Source organism: Leuciscus leuciscus (assembly GCF_965113295.1).
Source record: "Leuciscus leuciscus genome assembly, chromosome: 13".
Classification (NCBI taxonomy): Eukaryota; Metazoa; Chordata; class Actinopteri; order Cypriniformes; family Leuciscidae; genus Leuciscus; species Leuciscus leuciscus.
The window spans coordinates 21046311-21070997 of NC_138737.1; the positions used below are offsets into that span (position 1 = coordinate 21046311).

Below are 24687 nucleotides of genomic sequence, written 5' to 3' on the forward strand. Positions count from 1 at the left end.
AAGCAATAACACTTCTCACTCTCAACACAATGACGTCTCCTAGGCCGAGTTTGTTGAATTTCGCCCATGATGGAGTGATCTCTTCTCCAGTTCAGAAACCACTGGACCTCAAAACGCTCAAGCAGAGAGCGGCCGCCATACCTCCCATTGTGAGTATGCCAACATTCATCTGCTTTTCATCCTGCCGTTATTCTTGTTCAGTCAATTGTGGTTTGAACTTCATGAGGTTTTTAACACAAACCATATCTGGCCAGATTACACAGATTAGCATCTTCTCTCCATGTTGCCATGGTTACTAAAGCTGTTTTTAATCCCATGAGATGCTAGTTTTCCACCTCTGCTCTTGGCTATTCAGACACTCATGATGAGTTTACAGAAGACTGAACGGTCTGAGCTCTGGCGAGAGGAGGGGTGTGGAAACTGATATGTGCTGTTTTAAGAGGACCTCGTAATTTCCCTCTTCTTTATTAGTCTGTATTTTTAAAGGGACGTATTTTTTTTCCCCTGACTTCTACATGGCTCAAATGAGTTTGGTTGTTGCTGTCCATTTAATATTGCATGTAAATCAACTCTCTTATAGTTGACTAGCAGTTTTTTGCATGTGAGCACCACCCACTCTGTTACTGAAGTCAGTGATGTGGATATGGGTGGTTATTAGGGGTATGCAATATGTATTGTTTACAATAATTTCATAATTGCTGTTTTAACAATGTGCAAGCTGACCTTATCGAGTATGTCACTCACTTTGAAAAAACAAAATCATATCTTGATACTGAACACTTTTGCTGTGTGATGTAGCCTATTATAATTCAGTTAGAATGCCCCAAAATGCACCTGTATGATCAAAAGTCTGCAAATGCGATATTGATTTTATACAACAGTTCAATAAACAAGTTAACGTTGTGAGTTACTATTTAGATGCAATATTATCCGTTTTTGCTCTATTTCGCCAACGAAAATAGTTCCAAAAAAAGTCACTGCTAAATCATTACATGTCTCCGAGTATTTTTTTTTATCGGGTGAGTTAATGATTTAATCACTCATTCATAGAGACAATCACCTGCTTCGTTCCTGAATTAATCAGCCATTTAAATTTTGGTATCATCATCAGATTGGTAAAACTTTATTGATGGTGAAGGTGATGTAGTTGCATTGTAATTACTCTAAGTACTGAGTAATATTAATTAACTGCATGTACTTACTATAGAGTTATGGTTGGGTTTTGGGTTAGTTACTTGTAATTATGCATATTTTACTGTTATTACTATAGTAAGTATGTGTAGTAAAGTGCAACTACGTCACCTTAAAATAAAGTGTTATCATCAATTTAAAGTGGGAAATATTGTCCGTTTTCCCTTCACCTCGTCAATATTGCACACCCTTGGCGGTCATATTAATGTGCTTATAGTTGTGATATTGTAAAAATTGTGTTTTTTTAATGACTCCTCTTCCTCTTCATTTAGTTTTTCATGATATGGCACATTTAAGTAGATTATAAACATGTACATGTCTTGTGTTATGGTTTATAGTAAGCATAAAATAAGCTTTTTGTCTTTGTGTGTAGATGCCAGAGGTGTCAGTAGCAGGACGAGATAACCGGCCTGGGTTGCTAGGGAAGCAGCAGGCTATGCCCCATGCTCTTGCGTTGTACCAGCAGCAGATTACCATGGCGCATGAATCCTCCCAAGAGGCCAAACAGCAGCAGCCACAGCCAACCAAATCTCAGCATTATCCAGGGGTCGGGGACTCGAGTAGCCCACGGGTCAGGACTCGCAGCCCTGGTGTCTCTGACAGAGAGAGAGAGGGTAAGCTGCTCATGTTCCTTATCCCACATTATCCTTTCATCTGTTCCTTCAGTCCGTTTCCCTCCTCAGCTTTCTCAACCACCATTGTTTTCCTCGGTTGTGTCAACCACACCCGTTAAGCAAGTTCTGATGTGTGTGTCTGTGCACATGTGAGTGGTAGGGTTGTTGTATTTTTGAGTGCTGTGAAGAGCGTTGGTTGTAAATATAGAAAAAAAAGATGGTGTATTCAGTCAAGACCCGACCATGTAGACAGACAGGTAGTGAACAACCACCAACAGCAGTTCACCTTGTTACCTGACACGTGCAGATCTGAAATGAATGCTGCCTTAGTAACATGCTGATGATGTGCACATTAAACATTATTTGGCAAGTTTTCACAAGCAAAACCCAGCCGATTCAATAGAAATCAATGCTATCTTAAATGGGTTCAAGTTAGTCACCCAGATTCGCCACGTTAACCATAAAAACAATGCATGGTTTAAAAGTGTGAGCTGTGCTTCATACATCGCTACACTATTGAACATAGACCATCACCTTTTTTGCCTGCAAAATTTTGCTAATGTGACCACACCCAAACAGAAATCTTGTTTAGTTTCAATAAAATCTTGCATAAAAAGTCTAATTCCATTAAGATCTAAATGAACTTGCACTGTTTATGAATCATTAAAACTAAACCATTGAAACTAAACTGAAATTAAAAACCAAAATATTTTTGTAACGTTTAAACCTTATAATAACATTGGTAGTCTGAGCTAAGTATTATAAGTACCATATTAGTATGAGCTAAGAGAAGTTATAATGTCCATCAGGAACTACTTCATATTTGTTACACTGCTCTTTGGCACACTTGAGTCTAAAAAATCAGTTGCAGCATTCTGCTGTCAAATAAAGTCTGATTTCCATAGCTGTAGCCTCTTGTATCACTCTGTGGCCTCTTTCAAAGTAAAAAAAAAGATAATTTTTAGACTGACTACTCTCCTTTTTTTTTCCCCACCCTTTAAGAGTGCAGACACATTGGTGTAGATTTTTCATATCGACCGAAACATGAAAATATAATTGAAAGTCTATTTTTAGTCAGTGATTAAACTTTAAATAAAAGAGAAGCCCTTTAAAAACAAGTTAAATGGATGAGGACAGGGAGAGAAAGTCCTTTTTTTCTGGAAAGGGTGGGATTATCTCAGTATCACTACACGCCATGAAAAGGAGTCCTGAACAGGGAAATTTCACTTCATTAAGGAAAGATGGTTGTGGTGGTATTAAATGTGGGCACTCAGCACTAAACTAAGTCACAAAACTGCTCCTTTTGAGTACTTGGAGAGAAAGAGAGTCTTGGGTCATGGCCATGTGATGAGCTGCAGTGTGTCTGTCCCTGCAGAGCTGGAGTGGAACGAGAGATGGCTTCAGGCTCTGCTACATGGATTACGTAGGTTTACACACCACACGCGCATACTCACACACTGTTAGATCAGACTCTAATCAAGCGTGTTGATTTCTGGGAGTGTGAATGATTCGCAGATGTGTTTGCATGCCGCTACGCTCGCAGATTCCAGCTTACAGTGTTGATGAGCCTTATGATGAGTGGAATAACTGCTATCTGTGTGTTTTCACACTGGAGATTGCTGCTTTTGATGCAGGGGTTGTGATGATGATTTGAGCTTTGTCATTTTCACCTTCGCCAAAAAAGAGTGACATAGACTGCTATCCAGTAATCATCTGTTTGACAGTCATCTTTGTACATTTTTGTGCATGTGTGCAGATAAATCCCGGGCGTTCTCTCCTCTTGCGGACGGTAAAAAGATTCCCGGGGCTGATGACATTCGGGCTGTTGGTCTAGGCCGGCCAGTGATGTCACCGTACCAGCTCTCGCCCAGAGACATGGCCAAATTCAGCCATGACCAGCTGCTACACTACAATCCCTGTAAGACAATATTGCCCTGTCTGAAGTCTCAAAAATATTATTTATTTATTTCAGATAATATTCTATAATAAAATGCATATTTTGTCTTAATACAATGTAATAAAATAATATTAACTAAAATACATGAATATAAATAACAATAAACGTTATTAATTTAAATGTAATATTAGTTATTAATATTATTAAGATGATGTTTCTTACTGACACTACATCAAAAGATATAAATAACTGGCTGAAAACCATTTTCTTTTTTGGGGGGGTGGAAATACTAACGTGCCTAAAACTTTTGCTCAGTTCTGTATAAAAAATGTTTTAATCACTCTCTTTCAGCATTGAATCCCACTCTACAGCCACAGGAGAGAATGGCTGCAGTGCGGCCTCTACATATCCCAGAACCCCCTCCTCTCATCTCCTCTGCCAAACCTGGCGGCTCTATCACGCAGGTAAGAGCAGCACTTAATCTCTCACAGTAGCAATGAATGTTCTTTTGACGTGGTATTACTGGGACCGATCATTAATATTATGTATAGTGCATTCAAAGTGTTTTATAAGTATTTTAATATGTACATGCTGGTGTTAATGCTGTTTTGAATTGCAGGGTACTCCAGTGCAATTGCACAACCCATCTCATGGCTCCGACCACGGGAAAATCCCAGCACCAGGATCCATGGCTCTCTCCTGGATGGACCAGAGGAAAATGGGTGAGTGTGAGTCGTAAGTGCGAGCAATCATAAGTCAGCAATCCATTTTCCATATCCAACGTCTCCTTCTGTCTCCTTAGGAGGGTTTCCAGTGGTTAAACAAGAGCAGTTGTCTCCACGTAGCTCTGCCTCCTCTCAGGCTGAGAATCTCTCCACACAGGACAGTGCTGCATCACGGGGTGAGTTTTGGCCAAATCATTATCCCTCATCTCATTTCAGTCTTGGTTCAAAGAGATTAAAATGCAGAAATAGGGCTTATACTGCGAATAGATTGAAAACAGTATTAACTCTCTCTCACAGGCCCCATGCCAGCTGTTCAGGGTGGCAGCATCACAAAGGGCATCCCTGGCACACGTGTGCACCAAGAACCTCCCATATCATATAGAGGAGGTTCTATCACTCAGGTAGGAAGCTTCCCTCCCTATAAAAGCCGTTTCAGTTCATTCTTTTGTCGAAGAGAGGTGGCACTGAAAGTTTTCCAAAATCAGTTTTTGCAGCTGCAACATTTCATTGACTAATCAAAAATGTATTTACAAACAATTGAATTAAATTTTACACACATTACAGTGAGCAGTCAGCTCAGATAAATGGCTCTTCAACAAACAAATGGAACAGGCGGTTTGCGTCACAGCCATACCACGTCATATTATGACATAACTGGTAATCAGTTGCCATAACAACAGGTACACAGCGTGCAATTCTGTTCTCTCCCTTTATTAATGTGTTTACACGTCTCACCGCAGCCTGATGTTACTGATCACTCAAACACGCACTCAATGTGCCAACTGACCTACTGTGGCGCATATTACATGCTCACGCAAATCAGAATGTTGTTGGGCTGTTTGCTGTTTAATCAGACGGGGTCAAATCTGTGTGTAGAGATAAGCTCTGTGTTTATCTCTGACATTTGCAAGAGTTATTGGCAGATATATTAGAAGATAAGGAGCCATTGTCTACCTGATACAGGTACTAGTCATATGCAGCTGTATGAAACCTGGTATTTTTAACTAGTATGCATGAAGCTTAAACATCATCCAAACTTCCAATTAAAGGTCAAACCTTTAAAAATAATTTGTCCTGCTGTGATTTCCTGTAACAAACTTGAAAAGTTTCCAGCCTCTTTTTGAAGGACATTTTAGCATCCGTTTTTCAGTATTGTAAGCTAAAAATACAATTGTTATGAAATACCAGAGACAAAAAGTGCTTGCTGCTTTGAATTTTCTGATGTCACAACACAAGGGTCAAACCAGATCAGACTTGAGGAAGTCTTACCCTCCTATGTGCATTGTAGTCTTTTACTCATTTTCTGTACAAATTATAAAGTATTTAAAAGTATTTATGCTTATTACATAAGTATACATTTAAGACAACATCAAATAAATTGAACACAGTAGCTATCTTAGTAAATTTCCATAATTTTATGGTAAACAATTCATCATTGCATGTCAAAAGTAAAGGAAAAGTTTTCATATTTTATAAAAGACTTTCTCAAGTTGTCTCACTTGGATATACAGTTCAAATATGTAAGAAGAGATGATCGCAACTTTCGTTTCATGACGAATTTAAACAAAGCATTTTCTTTCATCTCTTTCAGGGCACTCCTGCAGATGTTTTGTATAAGGGCACAATAACCCGTCTAATCACTGAGGACAGCCCCAGCAGAGAAAGAAGCAGAGAAGACACTCCTTCTAAAGGGCACGTAGTCTACGAGGGCATCAGTGGACACATCCTTTCATTTGACCGTAAGTGTACACAAACATGTAAATGCTCATAACTTAAGTGATAAAGGCAGAACTAGTTTCAAACTATTGTGTGCGTTTGATCACACAGGGGGTACAAATTCTAAGGAAGAAAGTCGTGGGGACATGGGTGGGCTGAAAAGGTCCTACGAGATGATGGATGTTGGCATGTCTCGTGTGCCACCCATCAGAGACTCACTATCTGCCTCTGAAGGTAAGCATAACACTCTTTTTTTATTAAATTTTGATCAATCACGGACATGAAGTTTCACTGTTTCCCATTTTTCCAGTTTACATTCCTTCATCTGCTTTTTCTCTGTGCTGCAGGTTTGATTAGTCGTGCAATGCCTCATGATCGTGATAGTCCTCATCTACACCACATCCGTGGATCCATATCCCAAGGTCAGCATGATCTCAGAAACACAAGCCACAGCCTCGACTGACCTCCTTTAGCTTGAGGTGGTCATTGTCTTAATTCTCTCTTTCTCTCTCAGGAATCCCACGGGATGACTGTCAGCGTCAAAACGTTAAACTGATGAAAAGAGAGGGCTCTCCATCACCCCGTGGCCCTGGTCATCCCACTGATTCTCTTAAATCACGCTCTCATGAGAGTATGGTGCCCACTGTCAAAGAGGGTGGACGCTCCATCCACCTGATCCCTCCTGAGGGGGTCGTAATAGGCAAGCCCAAAGAGGGCTCAATCACCCAGGTGACTTATAAATCTGACTTTGACATTTTTTACTTGTTGTGGAAAATCTCACAAATTAATTTAAATCCGTAAAAATTCTGAAAGTACTACTTTTTCTTGCCATGTTTACGAAAATCATATTAGGTTTGGATTGATGCGAGAAGTCTGCCTTTGGTATCTTGGTATTGGTAATTTATACGTTGCCTTTGGCAGCTGATGAAATTAAGCCAAGGCTTTAAATACTGATATTTGCTCACTTAATGTGTCTTCTACAGGGCACCCCTCTGAAACAAGAGCCCGTCGGCTCATCCAAGCGGCATGACGTGCGCTCCATCATCGCCAGCTCTCCTCGGCCTTACTCCGGACTGCCCCCTCATCTAGAGCTCAGGCCTGAGCACAGAGGGTCTGACAGGGCTCGCTATGATGAGATGGGGAGCAAATCCCGACCCAGTGCTGTGGTCAGCACCGCCAGCTCTCTGTCCCGTGCCTCTCCACTGACGATGAGTGGAGAGCAAAGCAGCAGATCCCACCACAGTCCAGTGGGCTATGAAGATCATAAAAGATCTGGCTATCCTCCACCCTCACACAGAGCCTCTCCACTGTCCGGCAGAGAAAGCTCACAGCGGGCACATGAAGGTATCAGGTTCTACCAGTCAATGGCATTTAGTAGCTGGTGTGAGTTTTATGAGGTTTTAAAAATTGTTGCTCTGTGTCTTAGGCTCTAGTAAGGCTCAGCAGCAGGAGAGAAAGTCTACTCCCACCCCTCGAGATATGAGCTCCACTAAGTCTCCACTAACGGTGGGTGAGCACACTGCGTCTTTGGCCTACGAGAGGATCCTGCAGGGGCTGGGAACCGATATGTACCGTGGCCAGATACCTCTAACATTTGACCCTGCATCTCTGCCCAGGGGCATCCCGATTGACCCAGGTATTTCATGCATTTGCAATTTAGCAGTAGAAATGACGGAATTTTAAAAGGCCTGTAAAATCTTAAAATGTAATGTTGAAAACAAAATTACAGATTTTACCTTTTATTTTATTCAGCAAACATGCATTTATTTGACCGTAAAGACAAATGCTGTTCTTTTTTTTTCTTTCTTTTTTACTTTTTATTGAAGAATCCTGAAAAATGTATCACAAAAATATTAAGCAGCACAAATGTTTTCAACATTAATAAAAAAAAAAAAATATTCTTGAGTACCAAATTAGTATTATAATGATTTCTGAAATGTCATGTGACACTAAAGTCTGGAGTAATGGCTGCTGAAAATTGATTATTCATTAATTTGAATATATCATCTATTATGTAGGGCTGACTAAATTAAAGCATGTGATTAATTTTAGAATATCTGATATGTTGTGTGCACTTGAGGCGCCTGCGCGATCAGTTGGATTTTATAAAGATATAAAGAAAACTACAATGCTTTAGACTAGACTGTCACAAAAACAAGCGTAGCGTATAGCCTACTACTTGTCGCATAGTTTTATATTTTATTTTGTTAATCTGTTAATTATTTAAGTGAAAAATATTTTGTGTAGTCCTATATGTTTTATTCCTTTTACTACTTAATTTTTTTACTACGTGATGTGTGGGAATGTTCTGTTGTTTATGCTGTTATATTTGCGCATATAAAGCTAAAGCACTGGGAAATAATCTAAATGAACAAAATGCTCTCATTACAATCCTCCACCAGATTTACTATGCTGCACGCAAGTTCATGATAACTTAAAGCTGAGACCTGACGTGAGATTTGATCGTAGTCACCGCTCACCTCCATATTGATAAATGCTAAGTTTTGGGTCGAAACGGCCTTACGCCCAAATTTCCGTCATGCATTAGTTTGATAATTGAGGCCCACTGTCTTTGTTTTTTCTACATTCATTTGGAGATAAAATGTGAAGGTATTAATTGTAATTTCTTCAATTAATTGTAGAAAATGTGTGATTAATTAGTTCAGGGCTCGAATTTCGGCGCGGGATTGCGGGTATTGCGCATATTTTTAATCATTCCCGCAGGTCTCCCATTTATAATGCGGGAAATTCCCGCAAACATTGATTCACTTTAGCATGTAGGTTGTATTAGTAAATTAATCCACACAGATTATAAAATCAAATCAGTCATTTTAAAACTGTCTGCGAGACACAATTTCTCAAACAGCGTGAGTGATTCAGCGGTGCTGCGTCTTATATCTCTCGTCTCTCAACATGGGTTGCACAAGGCAATCGTTAAGCGCGCTGCAGGCGGCGATAATACACTCGCGTTTCGGGAGTCGCGATAGACGGAATTGTCACTTGCATAATCGGACCAGCATTGCATCATGAGTAACTAAAGTTTACCATTTGCATTTTGCACGTCTTTTTAAGTCTTACCAGTTTAAACATTCACGCGATTTTAAACTATTCGGTACTTGCGCGCTGTCTGAGAGATGTTTCTCTGCACACATACATAGAGTAAAGCCGCCTCACACACAGCTCGCGGGTAACAAAAGTTATTTTTCGTGGATTATATTCCATTAACAGTCAAAAACATGCAAAACATTGTCAATTTCGGTCTTGGTGAGTATCCTCTAAACACAGTCGGTTATGTCTTAAATAAGCATAAATCGCACGTGACCGTATAATGTATAATGAACACAGGACCCGTGCACTAGCTCTTACAGGGACAGCAGCCATATGTGTCTGTCATTCATTTGGTTGTCAAAACAACAAAACATAGGCTATTAATCCTGATTCCTTAAAATGAAAGCTATATATTTAATTTAGTCAGGACTCAGGACTAAAACACTACCCAGTGTTATTTTACATTTGATTACTTTATTCAGTCTCTGTAGTATTTCTGAATACTAGTGTTAGACCTAAGCAAAAACTTTTCTCTTTATTTCTCTTTATTGGGATCTTTATTCTATTGTATTTATTTGTGCTACTTTTTTCAATTTAATTCAAAGATTGAAATCAAGCTTCCTTGAGTTGTGTAAATTCTTAAGAACAAAATTACCCCATTGTAAAAATGCAATGAGTGAGCATACATTTAGGCGAGATAAAGTAATAATAATAAAAAAAAAAGTCAAAACTCCCCCCTCAAATTAAAAATTTCCCCCCCATTTTCCAAAATGAAATTCAGGCCCTGTAGTTTTTTTTTAAATTATCGATTGACAACACTAATATTATGTAATGTATAGTTTCTGTTTGACTTTCTGTTTATTGTCTCCACTGCAGCGTATTACCTGCCCCGTCACCTGGCCCCCGCTCCTGGCTACCCTCACCCCTATCCACCCTATCTGATCAGAGGTTTCCCTGAAACAGCAGCTTTGGAGAACCGACAAACGCTCTTCAATGACTACATTACCTCCCAGCAGATGCACCAGTGGCCCGCTGCTGCTGCCATGGCTGCCCAGAGACCTGACCTGCTCAGAGGCCTCACCCCTCGAGAACAGTCCCTAAACTACTCGCCCACACCCAGAGGTGAGGGGTCCTCAAAGTGGCCATAGCTTTTGTCCTTCACAAGTCCTCTAAAGAAATCGAGCACAATTTAAGTAATTCATTCACTGAAAATTATATGAGAGTTAGTAAATGATGGGGAATTCAGTTTTTGGAGTAAGTATTCCTATATGTTAGTGACCTGGTGGAAGCTTTCGTTTAGCTGAATACAGAAATAGGCACTGATATGTAAATTTGGGCAGTCATATTAAATATTACATGTTATATTAACATTTGATTGTCTGAGGCACGTTCATTTTGTTTTCTGCGTATTTGCAGGAACATCTGCATCTCCCATGGATCGTCTCGCATACATCCCAGGAACCTCTCCAGGTTTCCCCGGCGGAGCCTACAACACCTCCCCCATCTCACCAGGTAGAGAGCAGTACACTCACTCAAAACCATGTAGGTGATTTAAAAACAAATTTTTGGTAAAAGTGCTGTTCACATCACTTCATGATTTTTTTGTCTCTTAACAGTGGGGGCCTCTCACATGAGCAAGATGCAAGGCAGTTTGACGTCTTCGGAGAGAGAACGAGAACGAGAGAGGGAGAGAGAAAGAGAGCGCGAAAGAGAAAGGGATCGCGAGAGAGAACGAGAGAGGGACAGGGAGCGAGACCGAGAGAGAGAACGTGAGAAAGATCGGGACAGGGACAGAGAAAGAGACAAGTCCCTCGGTCATGGTAACGTGGAGCACGCCCCTATATGGAGACCAGGTGAGCGCCTTCATTTTGAATGTGTAAAGCCACTTTCTGGAATATGTTTAATGCTTTTTTTATGTCTTTTTATTGTCTACATCTCGGGATTTTTCTCAACAAATATTTTTATATGGGATTAATTGTAAATAAGAAATTTTTTGGAAGATTTTATAATTAATTTGATAAATCATTAATTGATTTACAGCTGATTTACATACTATTATTTTATTTTTATTATTTTATTTCAGCTTTATTTAAACTACCCGAAAAATATTTTCAATAAGTTTTAGTTAAAAATGCTGATATACAGCTGTAGTTATAATTTAATTAGTATTGAGTTGTTCAGTGTGCTTTAGTCAGTAGTCTTGATCTACAAGACCATAATGCAGACCATTATTGCTAAACGCCTAAACATTGTGTCCAAACAGGAGCCCCTGAACAAATGTGCGGCAGCAGCAGCAGTTCTCGTCCCCCTTCTCATCCATTCATCGGTCACCAGTCGTCCCCACTCTCCCCCCGTCCCCAGGACAGCCTGCAGCAGAGACCCAGTGTCCTGCACAACACCAGCTCAAAGAACCTTACCAACTCTGAGCACAACAGTCCCTCTGTGCTACGGTAAGTCTCTATCCCTCATACAGCATGTGGTCAATCTAATGAGATAAACATGATGAAGCTGACTTAAATTTGCTTATCTTTACCTTTCCTCAGGCCACCAGGTTCTGCTCGCTACCAAGGCTTTAGTGGGCACCTCCAGAGGTCTGGTTTACCCAGCGAGGGTTACCCATCCGGTACAGACCCAAACGCTAAAGACTCGAGCAGAGATGGGGGCAAAAGCCATGGGCGAGGAGGTCTGCCCAAACATCAGGACCTTTCATCCAAGTCTGACCCCAAGCTGGCTAGTCCTGGTGGGGCATACTCGTACAGTGGCCCCAGCCACCACGTGCTGTCCACGAGTCGAGGGCACCCCTTGCTGGCTCCCGAAAGCAACACCGGCGGCAGTTCCATCCCGTCCCGCGGCGGGGACGGTCTCAGCAGCGCGTCAAGTAGGGAAAAGACTCAAAACAAAGTGATGTCCGTACAGGAACACGAACTTCGAGCACTCGGTAAGACCACCATGACAGCGGCCAACTTCATAAACGCGATAATCATGCATCAAATTTCTTGTGATGCGGCGATGCCAGAGACTGGTGCGCTCGCGACCAACGGCACCTGTGATGGTAAGACGCTCTGGGACCTTTGGGCCGTTAACGCCACCTTCCCTCCCCTTCCCATCCTTCCTGTTCTCTACCAATCCACCCAAATCCTTTCCATCCCTTTACCCTTCCTCTACCCTTACTCTACCCTTCCTGTGCCCCTGCCCCATCCCACGCCCCCTTACGTCTGTGGCCTAGTGCACGCTTGTGGTGGTTGGCATTGATCAGAATCAACCCAATTGACATTATTTTTTCGGTTTGGTTCATTATTGTTTACTTTGAATATGCTTCTACCCTTTGCTTTTTATCTTTTTTGGCATCTGAAGCATTGCTTAAAGACCACCAAAGGTTTTCCTCCCCGTTTTGTGTCACCTAAACTCATTGGACCTTTTGCCAAAACATCATTTTCAGGGGAGATTCTGCACGTTTCGGTCCAAACTTCCACAGTTTAAAATATTGAAGCACATTAAACAATTAGAGCTTCTGTTCTGAAATGGCCACAGGCGTATGACTTAGTGGACTGATAATTCACTCTATGCCCTAACGGTCCAGAATGACGTGTCTGGAGATAAGGTTTTCTAGACCAGAGAGAGATCCTGAGGTGAACTTTAAGAGCTCATTCATTCAACAGTGATATGGTTGCTCATTGTTTCATAACTTCCTTATTGGTTTGCCTCTTGTGTTCCCCCGTTCTTTTTTTTTTTTTCTTTTTTTTCATTTGAGGAACATTTCATAGCTCTTCGTGTTTGCTTCCTGTTTCATTTCCTGTTTTGGAGGGAGGGCACTCTGGCACTATGACAGTTTGATAACTGCATGAAGCAAACAATTACACAAGTTATAGTGAAAATAGGGTCAAGATGGATCTGGAGCTAAAAAAATTCAAAGTGTTCCTAACGGTTGTTGAACATCTGCATTCTTCTGTCATGCAGACCATGTTACTAAAATACATTAAACTGAATCTACAGCAGAAATTTTGCAGTCTGAAATGACTCTTACGGACCTTTTATTTTTTTTAAGGTTTCAGTTTAAAACCTCAAATCTCACAAGCACTGATCACATGAGTCATGTTATTGATTTTAGTACACACTGTTCAAAATTTTGGGGTCAGTAAGATTTTAGACTTTTTTTTCTCTTCTGGATTTACTTTTATGCAGCAAGGATGCATTAAATTGATCAAAAGTGACTGTAAAGACATTTATAATGTTACAAGAATTATGGTTTCAACAAAAATATTAAGCAGCAAAACTGTTTTCAGTAAGAGCTTTCTCTTTTGAATGGTATAGTTAGGATCATATTTATGAAAGGGGAGTTCTGGAAAAATACTAAAAGAATCGCTAAGTATCTGATTCGATGTAATGATTCTAAAAGCATTTGTTTTTTATGATTTACATCCCTACATTTAACCGATGTTGTTCTTGGATGTGCTTAAAATCCATTAAGATTTTCCTATCCATTAGAATTAAATTCATTGTTGATTTAAATATGGATTTAATTTAATTTTTGTTAAGTATGTAGTTAGGACCCTTTATACTTGGTAGATTTTCCCAAAACTACTATAAGAATCATTAAGGGAAATCAGAACCAGAATCAGACCTCAATTAGGTGGTACACAATTAAACGGTCTGTCCCTCAGCATCATTTTCAATCAGGTCTATTACATTAGTTCTATAACTTGTTCTTTTGTAAAGATAAGTCTGTGTAGTGTGGAGACAGCTGCAGGAAAAGGGAAAATGTCTTTGACTTACTCCTGGTAATCAAGCAGATGTATCCACCTCTCCTACCTTCACAGCTCATTTTAAACACACATTTTGCTTCTGTTTTATCGTTGTATTTTTGTTCTAAGCATTCAATAAGCACAGTGCTTCGCTACAGTCAGATGCCTCCATAATGTTGGCTTGATCTCTGAACACACATGTGAGCAAGTCATTGAGTTATCCCAGAGCCTGTATGTGACCGCACCGCTTTCACACCCGTCTCTGCTCTTACCCTCAGGGTGCTCCAGAGCTTCTGTCACACTATACTCATCTACACTTTCATGTCTTCTTCTCCACTTGTGTGCTTCCCTGTCCTCTCTGCAGCTCACAAAAAGGCAATGGAGCAGCTGTACGGGTCTGAGGACAGACTTTCTCCAGGTCAGCAGCCATCCTCTGCCGTCAAAGGCTCTCAGAGAGTGGTCACCCTCGCCCAGCACATCAGCGTAAGTGTCTTGTCAGATTGAGACATTTTTGTCTCTGACACTTTGAGTCAGAAATAAAAAATAAAAAAATAAATAAAAAAGAAAACGGACAGGGCATAATTTGGGTACTCTGTGTATTTTATTGCTTTTCAAGTAGAATGTACATAAATAAATAAAAAACGCTGGCTCTCCACAAGTCGGGTTTTACATCGCCTCTACGAATTGCGTTCAGAGGTGAAGGTACCTGGATGACCCCCTGTGGTTAGCGCAGTTGTCATACCTTGCAGACATATTCGACAGGTTGAATTTGTTAAGCACAATGAATCAAGGGAGAGATACCACCCTCTTGCCTCTTTCAGACATATCAGTGCATTCGTTTGCAAATTGAATCTTTGACGTGATCGGCTGATTAATAAAAATGTTGCATGTTTCCACACTTCGCAGTCATGTGGAAAAGACAGGGATAAATATCTCTCCTTTGATCAACACAGTCGCTTAACATGTTGGAGGACTGAAACAATTCGACCGTTAGTGAGGATTTCAGTTAATTTGTTTGGATCAGAGACATAGCCGCCGATCCCATGTGTGCTCGGGGGCTCAAGCACCCATGGAAATGGTCGAGCAACAACGGAAAAACACGAGACATTCTCCATTCATTTTAACCAATAAGAATTATAAAAAACAATTGCAGCTTTCAGACACGACTTCTCGTTTTTATAGTTCATTTGAGGCCATTTCTGTGGGTGTTATTTTGATGATAAATGTCGAGAGTGCATTATTGTAACACGAGAGCATCCATGTAACGAATCTCTCCACTCGCAGGCGGATTTCTTTCACTCACGCACTAAACTGGACGTGCGCTCGCAAATATACAGTGGTCTCATGGCTCTCGCTCAGATATTATGTGTGTGCGCTCAAACGTTGTCCTGCGCGCTTATGAATCTCTACTTGTTCTTTCTCTAGAATTGTCTTCCCTCATGGATTTAATGTTGCCAGAAGCTTTCAACCACCAGACTCTCACGACTGACTGAGATTGACACGATTGTTTAATGAGATAGCATTTTCAAGCTGATTTGACTCTGGCTCTCTGCCTTCATTTGATGACTGAATATCCTCAGTTAAATTACTTCTCCCATTCACCTTAACTGAGACCGGGTTTTCAAAATTGACTGCCTTGAAAACCAAGGCAGATGATAGGGGAGGCTTGGGGGGGCTTTAGTTCCAAAGGAGAACATCCAGTCTATAGTATTAAGATTGAAGTAATTTGTTAAATTTAAGTATTTGACATAAAAGTCAGCACAGATACAATCAATAAGGTATTTATTAAAATGCCCCTACAAAGGTTAAAAATGCCCCTGGAAATAAATTCCAGGAGGCAAATATTTAAGTTCATTTCTGGCCCTGTTTAAAGGTTTTAAACTATCACATGAGCAAGAGTGTTGTCCTTCTGAATAGAAATATGTGTACTTGTCTCCTGCATCATCATCACCAATTTATGTTTTCTCTTTACAGGAGGTGATCACTAAAGACTACACACGCCAGTCGCAGCAAGGCCAGATGGGAGGTCAATCATCTCTGCAGCCTGTGTTTGGGTATCACAACTCCCCTGTGCTGGATCTCACCCGTCCACCCAGCGCCCCCCAAGCCCAGACACCGACCGATCCCAACGCACGCTACACCCCAGAAGGCACTGCTGCGGAGAGGGAGAGAGGGAGGGACAGGTCTCCTCCTCAGAGTAAGGCATCTCCAGTGAGTCTGTCTGCTGATGGGATTGAACCGGTTTCACCACCCGGGGTTTCAGAGCCTGAGACGCCAGGAGCTGCCTACCCCAATGAACAAGCAGAGCAAGGGTATATAACATACAAATGCATTCACACAATAGCGATGGAAGTCAGAATCTGTGATTGAGACCCGAGTGGTCACAAGGAGAATCGCACCAAGATATAAACACGGGAGCGATGTTGGCATCCAAAAAGGTGTTTATTACAAACAGGTGTGCAAATAAATATGGTTAAGATCAGAAATAAAACAAGTTATCAATAAAAAACAGTTTAAAAACTAGAACTGTTAGGTACTAAAACAGTACCAACTCTCTTCTTAAACTATTGAGTCCAGAGTTTCAGTGCGTTCAAGCAGCGCTACAATAAGCTTGTTCAAATTTACTCAAACCATAATCCGTCATCCAATCCTCACTTCCACTAGTGACAGCAAACATTTTCCTGCTTACTAATTTGAGCATACCATTTTTTTTATTAACTCTTTCCTCACCATGATTAATAAATAAGTACACAAGATAATTATAATAATACGTTTTATTTATATAGAGCCTTTCCAGTGCTCAAGAACGCACCAATAGGGTAGAAAATGATGACAAACAATAGTAGTAGGTTACAGTAACAAGAATACAGAACAGTAAAAGAGCAGAATAGAGAAACACAACGAAATACAGATCACAACTTAAGAATGATAACATTCAGAATGATTAAGAACAAGCGTTAAAACACATCGATAAATAGAACAGATAAAACCAACGCATACATTTGCACAAACATTTCCATTAATAGCTAAAATGAGCGCTCCCATACAGTTTGAACTTTCTTCAAGGCCACGCCCACTCAGCTAAAACCGGAAATATAAAATAGCAAATCACATGTAAATATTATAAAATGCATAGTGTAACGTTTTCCCACACTCTTTGTTTGGTTTTTTTTATATGCTGGGGTATCCAGCAACTGCATCGTCACAATAGGAACAGTAAGAACAAAGTAAAAACCGTGATGGAAGACAACATCAAGGTCTCCATCAAAGAGTGTTCATCGATTATTCATTTGAGTAGTCCAAGACCCAAGCACTTTTGTTGCACTTGGAATACGCACAAAAAAAAGTGACTGGATTTGAGGAGTTTATGTGGTTGAAATTAAAAAAAGTAACACATCCTTCCTTTGCTGGTCAATTTGACCCCCATAGGAATGAATGGAATGTGAGGATTTTTTATTTATTTGCCAGAACAAACACACACACAAATGAAGGCATGAGACTAAAGAACATCCCCAATGCAGAACGCACACACACAAACCTAGGAATTCCTATTCAAATGAATGAGTGGACATATAACGATAAAACATTCATGAATTGGGCATCAAATAAACATACTCTTTCGTCCTATATTTTCATTAATTGTTCTCTACTTTTGTGTCTCAGTATGGGATCTCGTTCTCCTGCAAGTAGCTCTCAACCACCAGCCTTCTTCAGTAAACTGACTGAGAGCAACTCCGCCATTGTCAAGAGTAAGAAGGAAATGATTAAAAAGATGGTGGTTGGAGCAGAGGCTGAATTCAGTAAGTTTATGCGACTGTTGTTGTTTTTAAACTGAAATAACTGGCATTGATGTGCATGTTTTGTTTCTGGCTAAAAGGTCTCAAACTTGTCTCTTCCTTTCTCTGTTTTAGACCAGGGCCAGCCTGGGACAGAAATCTTCAACATGCCTGCCTCTACGAATGCAGGTGAGCAGCTCCGCCAGTTGTGGTCTTTTTTTATACAATAGAAGTTCCGTTTAAACTGCTTTCCTGTGTCTCAAGAAAAGCTTGGCACTTCACACAGTCCTGTTCCTTTAACACAACCACTGTAACATCTCTTTTTAGGACCCGTGAGTGTGCGCAGTCACCCGGCACCAGAGGCCAGTGGTAATACTATAGGTCTGGAGGCCATCATCAGGAAAGCCCTCATGGGCAAATATGATGAACAGATGGACGATCGCTCGCCGTCCAACTCTGTCAACTCGATAAATGCTGGCGTACCAGCTGCTGTTGTGCCGCCAGCTTCAGCGGATGGGCGTTCTGAAGACCCCTACTCCCTGCCAGGTGTGCCAAATAAACCCTTAATAATTCACCTACCTTCATGGCAGCATGTGTCAGGTTTTGACACCTTTTTTGGACCAAATGTTCCCACAAAGAAAGATAATAAATTATTAACAGCACATTGTTAAGGAACAAACCTGTATTTAATAGTTTTTAGTTTTGTTGTTTTTTGGTAACGGTAAAGGGTGTGACCTAACCTGTCCGTTTTGGAACCTGCCTAATTTGACTAGGTTTTACGAAGTGACAGTTGAATTTGTTCCATGTCTACAACATAAGAAGCATGATCTCTCCTTTATATAAGCTGCATTCCCATTTCCATTTTTGATAATTTTCACAATAATTTCATGGCCCCCAGAATATTTTATTGTACAAATATCTGAACATACAATATATCAAAAGAAAGAACAGAGCCGCCTCTTTGGCATTTGAACATTTTATTCTAGCTTTATGTATTCTTTTTTGTTTATATAAATACCATGAATGTGGGTAAGTTTCATAAAAAAAAAGTCACATTTTGAACAAAAAGCGGAGAAAATCTAATTTTCCGGATCAGATTCAGAACGATGATCCAAACAAACATATCAAAACATCACTTCTATCAACACCCCCAAAGATTGAACAGTTCTATACATCTTCCTGGGTCGACATTTCATTCAGTAACGATTTAAGCATTTTTGATTTATAAGCTGTTGAATGTTTTATGATTGATCGCGTTAGGCGTGTGTAAGCAATGCTTCTATCGCTTGTTCCTGCTGCTGCTTCGCTTGTTTTTGGATCAGGAGATGCTTTACTATTTCAGAAGATCCGTAACAGTATCCCCCTACTATATAACAATGAAAACATGGATTGCCGGAAAAACTTGTCAGTGTCGGGGAAACGTTGTCATAAATTGCAGAGAAAGGTTTAATATATGTTTGTCTGAATATGTCTGATGTGTGCCCTGTGTTTGGGTTCAGGTAAATCCAAAGGGGGGCGCTCTAACGGTCGCAAGACTAAGTCTCCTGCTCCTGGTCTGTCTGGAGGCGAGAGACCTTCATCTGTGTCCTCTGTCCACTCTGAGGGAGACTGTAACCGTCACACCCCACTCACCAACAGAGTTTGGGAAGACAGGCCCTCATCTACAGGTACACACACTAATTAAATGTTAGCAACACTTGCCAACTAAATTAACCCTCTACCACACGCATTATGATATGATAGATGATAAAATATTTGACTCTTTTTCTTTTCTTAGAATGGCTTAACTTGAAGTGCTGTAAAAAAAAAATATATTTAATTCTGTATAAAATATTATTTGAAGGTACTTTATGATATGTTGCCATATGGCAACAACATACAATAGTGAAAAAGAAAAAATAAAGAAAAAAAACCCTGTAATTTAAATTAGATTTTTTTTCCCCATAATACAAATGCCTTGGCAGTCCTTAACATATGACTAATCAACATATCCTTAGCATTGATGTTGTTATTGTTACAGCTTAACAGATTGCAGCTGACCTTTCTAGCTAGCTAAACTATTGCAATAATGTCATTCCACTTTTGCACTGTGTTGCCAAGCATTTGATCGATTTACCAAAAACTAATTTCATAAAAACTTTTTTGAGTGGTGAATGTCATCATAACTTACCAGAGGTGATGTTTCCGATTTTTTTTATGAATGTGATATGGGCTGGTCCTTGTTTGTTACTGATGTATTAGTTTGCTTTCAGCAACTACCGACAAGAGACCGCAGTCTGTCAAAAAGCGCGCCACAGAAAAAAAACTACATGTCATGTGACTTTACACATCATTGACTAAACTAAGGTCTCCTCATTCCAACAAAAAGCATGAGAATGTTTTCTTAAAGAGACAGTGGCAAGGAAATTAACATAAAGAGTATGTTGCCATATGGCCACACCATGCGGTAGAGGGTTAATTGAATGCATTTGGACTAGTATTTCTAATTATATAATATATATTTTGGTTAATTTGTTTAATGCAAAATTAGATCTACAATGCTACAGTACCATTCAGAAGTTTGGGGTCAGTAAGATTTTTTTTTGAGAGAAATTTATTCTTTTATTTAGCAAGGACACAATAATACTGTTTTTATTGTATTTTTGCTTAAATGCAGCCTTGGTGAGCATAAGAGAACCAACCCCAAACTTTTGAACGGTAGTATTTATCTATATTTTCTGAAGGTTTTTTCTTCTTTTTTTCTGTTTCCTCCTCTCAGGACCCACTCCATTCCCTTGTAATCCCCTGACCATGCAGATGCGTCTCCCCAGCGGGATCATGTCGGCACCCTCGCCTTCCCCTACACATCCAGGCGTGTCGGCGCCCACACAGGGCCAGACTCAACCCCGCACCTGGGAGGAAGAACCCAAACCTCTGCTGTGCTCTCAATACGAGACCCTGTCAGACAGCGAGTGAACACACACCTCACGCCGCGTACAACAGGACTGAACGTTTGCTGCTTTATGAACAGAAACTTGTTACTGTAAACAGGGATGTTCGTGAACACACACGTACTCATGTCCATACTGACACACACTTATGGGAACATGCATCCATCTGCGCTCATGCCCTCTGATACCTACACACACATATTCAAACATACAGAGAGACACATGCCGTAATCGACCCCTGGCGCACGCACTTGAGCCATTAGTGAATGGCCGCAGACGTGTGTGTTGATGTGTCTGTGTGTTTGTGAATGCGCACACGTGTGCCATCACTCCAGGACTACTCGTTGGAAAAATCACTTTTTAGTTTTTATGTGTATATATATATACACACACACACACTTCTATTCGTGTAGTCTTGCTGGCCTTATCAGAGTGGACTCGTCTGTTTGTTGACACATTTTGGAGCATTCCTCATTAGACTGCTCAGGACACATACTCTTATACTGTAATACAACTGCAAACTGTTTGTTTTGTGTGTGTGTGGCATACTGCAAAGGCTGGATGAATCCTCTGCAGAAACACTCGTACGTCCTCTTAGTTCTCATATGCATCTGTAGCCCTTCATTATGGTTTCTGGGAGTGTTCATGTGTTGCAAACATGATGCTGTTGGGCCATCCGATTGTGTGTGTGATGAAACAAGACCTTCAGAGAGGCAGGTTAGCTGATCCCTGTGCTAAACCTTATCCTGTAACATTCTGTCCTTACCTTGCTATTTCAGAGAGTTTACATGGGCGACCATATCATTGGTTTACAGGGTACACATAACATCAAACCTTCATTTTTTACTTTTGTTTTGACACTCAGAAACAACTCTAGCTGACCAATAATTTTCTTTTCTGTCATCTCTGTGATAGCTGATGGGAGACGTTTTGTTTCTAGTTTCTTTTGGATTGTTGTTTTTAATGTACATGAACCTTGATTGCATGTTGTTTTGTAATGAGTTAAGCACTTAGTCAGCGAACGGTTCCTGTTGGTGTCCTTCAACAGATGCCGACCTGAATGCAACTTTTTTCACAGCATTTAATTTAGTTAATTTCTTATACAGTGTTTTGTTAATTTGTTTCTTCACCTACCCTGTCAAGTGTTCCACTCTCTAGCGACAATCACTGGCAGAGAGTTGAGCGAGTGGGGCGTCTTTAGAGGAAGCTGCTTTATCAGGTCTGAATGTCCCAACAAACCTGATGTTTTTCACGTCACCTATTTGTTCAAGAGTTAAAGCCATGCTGTCTGGCCAGTCCTTTGACACGACACTCACTGAGAGCTGCTTTACTTTCACTCTTTGTGCTTGAACGAAGGGTTCGGAATTGTTTGTTTTTCCCCGTGGGCTCATATGAGGCGATGATATATCCTGCGTAATAGAATAAAGAGGTGAGCAGACGCCACACCTCGTATAACCTGTAGTCCTTCACTCTGTACAGTTTTAAAGATAATTCTAGTGTTAAGTGCCATGTATTTGACATACATTTCTGAAGTTTAAAAACTACCAAGTGACTACGCACAACAGTTTTTTTTTTTTTTTATTGTTTGCTCCTTGTTATGCCAGGGTTGTACAATTTGTCACACAGGCACAATTTAAAATCGTGAATGAGACATTGACTGTGTCAGTCTCTCTAAAACGCCTCTTTTTCAGACCACCTCAGTTGTGGGGTTACTAATTGTTTTGCATGCATATTAGATATAATGACATGTTTTAATTCGTATTGTTTGACTTTTATTTGTCACATGGTTTTACTATGAAAGGTATCTTTAACAGTTCAAACTGTTGTAACCTCCAGACTTTGGGGATATTTTTGGAAGCTAATTATAAGATGAAACTTAAAGTTCAGCAGTGGGTTTTATCCGGTTTGGGGGCTTTTGTTGTTGCTTTGGTGGTCAAGGACAGTTTTAGTGCACTACCTAGTGTGGTTTTGTGAAATGGGGCTTTATCTTCAGTCACTTCAATCCCAAATACACTCTCATCAAGGTCCCTGAACGGGGTCTGCAAACAGTAGCTATTCTTTTTTTTTTAACCACAACATCCACACAAACATCTCGGAATGCTCTGATCTTGAGACTCATTCTCTGACATATCACTCCAGACAGTATTGTATTTAGTGGACAAGTCACTCTAAAGTTCAGTGTTTTCTTGTATAGCGAGCCCCTTTCCCCCTCTATATTGACCGTTTGTTTGACCTTCTGCTAAGGACAGTATTGCACTTTCCTTAGATGAGGCGGCGTTTCATTTGTAACCGATAAACGTAAACGAAGCCGAGAGATTAAAACAAATGAAGAGGAGAGAGACGGGAAAACAGCGGTAATCGCCCCTCTTAAGAATAGAAAGGTTAAGTGGGTATTTGGGTGGCATCTGTTTTTGTACAACCATTTTGTGCATATTCCTTTTTTTTTTTCTTTTTTTTTGTATTAAGACCCACTGTATTATAGCGAGGAGTGTAAATAGACCTAAAAGGATGTACATATTTATGTGATTTGCTGCAAGATTGATATTCACACTGTTGTATTTCAACATGGCCACCAGCAAGCTTTGTGGATAGCAGTGTAAAAATTAAACCGGAAAAAAAAACAGACACTGCCTTAATGTTTAAATAAAAAGCTTATTGCCATTGATTTGTTTGCTGTCTTTTTTGTGGGGGAGGGGGGGATGATGCTACTGGGAATTTACATTGCGAATGTTATATTTGTTGGTACTGGTATTTATTTATTTGTCATTTAGTGTATCTTAGCTCTGAACATGCCAGGCACACCCAGCCTGTCTGAAATCACCCAGTACAGTGTCCCTTTTATTTATTCATTTATTTGGAAGGGGCAGCCATTTGTAGTGCACTTGGGGAGAATTTTGGACACAGCCTAAAAGCCAGTGATTAATGCTGAGCATATTATCCAACTGAATACAGCAGAGTCCTCTGAGTTTTAACAGGGAGTTTTAATACCTGTGATTTCCAGGAATGGAACTTTCTTAAAGACCCCCTGTGTTGAAAAATGTTTTTAATGTTTATATATCTGTGCTGTTTTTAATATGCTTTAAGACAAACCATTTCTCCTGAAAACTGCAATGAACCAAACACAGTGGTTGCGTGTAGATACAATAGGTACTTATTTTGAATAATTACTCCACAATGTATGTTAAACAAAAAAAGTATGTTATATATAATATGAGTGTGTGTAGCTGGAATGTAATCTTGATGCACTATATCCGCCATGTTGTAAATATCATGTGACCTACATAAATCCTCTCCCATGGCCGGATTCCCATATTTCCCAAGGGGATAGTAAAGTGTCCAAAGCGTCGGAAGAAGTTGGTCATCCGGGTACTTTTTGCCTACTCTATTAGCTGATTGATAGCGAAGTCAAGCAAAAGGGTAATCAGACAAATTACCATTATGTGTCCGATGTTGTAGAGAACGATACATAAAACGCATTTCCATTCTGATACATCGACTTGTTTACGAGTCTGTATAATTCACTCTTCCACGTCTGAATCAGTTTCTGGTAAAACATATATGGCTGAATGAAACTAATATTTCCACTTGCCACTGAGTAGCATTTACTACAATGTGAGTGGATCAGGTTGCCCAAGCTGTTGTGATTGAGTGGAGACGGGGACTAATTTGCATTTGAATTGATCCACGAATACTAAATGAAGCAAGGGTACTGTAGAGTTACAGGATGGGCAACATTGGTCCTGGAGGGCCACTGTCCTGCAGAGTTGAGCTCCAGTCCTAATCAAACACGTCTAAAGAAGATAATCAGTTTCTTCAGGATTACTAGGCTGCGTTTAACTCCACTTTTACTGGATAAACTCGTGAACTTCCTAAGCACTGCACTTCCCCTCTGGGAAATCTCCGCCGCCATTTTGAAGCGTGTTCAACTTCATAAAGAGGATGAGGGAAGTTTATTTGGACTAAAGTCTAAAGTCTACTAAATGGCTGCTGCCTCCCAATTCAGTGGCTGCATCCTTCCAAGGCCTATTGCGTCTCCGAGGCGTCACGA

The 24687-nt window shown here is 40.3% G+C and overlaps 1 protein-coding gene across 3 annotated transcripts in view; it reads left to right on the top strand.

Moving 5' to 3' along the window:
• Window positions 1–23304, top strand: part of ncor2 (nuclear receptor corepressor 2) — a 128305-nt gene extending 105001 nt beyond the window's left edge. For 2 of the 3 annotated variants that reach the window (XM_082188066.1, XM_082188067.1), the window contains 26 exons: window positions 44–149; window positions 1565–1805; window positions 3181–3228; window positions 3562–3723; window positions 4054–4166; window positions 4322–4424; window positions 4505–4603; window positions 4725–4828; window positions 6019–6166; window positions 6255–6377; window positions 6491–6565; window positions 6658–6872; window positions 7127–7487; window positions 7570–7779; window positions 10068–10313; window positions 10608–10703; window positions 10808–11044; window positions 11455–11641; window positions 11735–12129; window positions 14298–14416; window positions 15908–16245; window positions 17597–17733; window positions 17845–17898; window positions 18037–18255; window positions 19209–19376; window positions 20468–23304. In XM_082188066.1, coding sequence (XP_082044192.1) covers window positions 44–149; window positions 1565–1805; window positions 3181–3228; window positions 3562–3723; window positions 4054–4166; window positions 4322–4424; window positions 4505–4603; window positions 4725–4828; window positions 6019–6166; window positions 6255–6377; window positions 6491–6565; window positions 6658–6872; window positions 7127–7487; window positions 7570–7779; window positions 10068–10313; window positions 10608–10703; window positions 10808–11044; window positions 11455–11641; window positions 11735–12129; window positions 14298–14416; window positions 15908–16245; window positions 17597–17733; window positions 17845–17898; window positions 18037–18255; window positions 19209–19376; window positions 20468–20664 — 4501 coding nt within the window. In that variant the 3' untranslated portion in view covers window positions 20665–23304. The remainder of the gene's footprint in view (window positions 1–43; window positions 150–1564; window positions 1806–3180; window positions 3229–3561; window positions 3724–4053; window positions 4167–4321; window positions 4425–4504; window positions 4604–4724; window positions 4829–6018; window positions 6167–6254; window positions 6378–6490; window positions 6566–6657; window positions 6873–7126; window positions 7488–7569; window positions 7780–10067; window positions 10314–10607; window positions 10704–10807; window positions 11045–11454; window positions 11642–11734; window positions 12130–14297; window positions 14417–15907; window positions 16246–17596; window positions 17734–17844; window positions 17899–18036; window positions 18256–19208; window positions 19377–20467) is intronic. The other variant, XM_082188068.1, reaches the window with a different exon arrangement.
• The last annotated feature ends 1383 nt before the right edge of the window (window positions 23305–24687 follow it).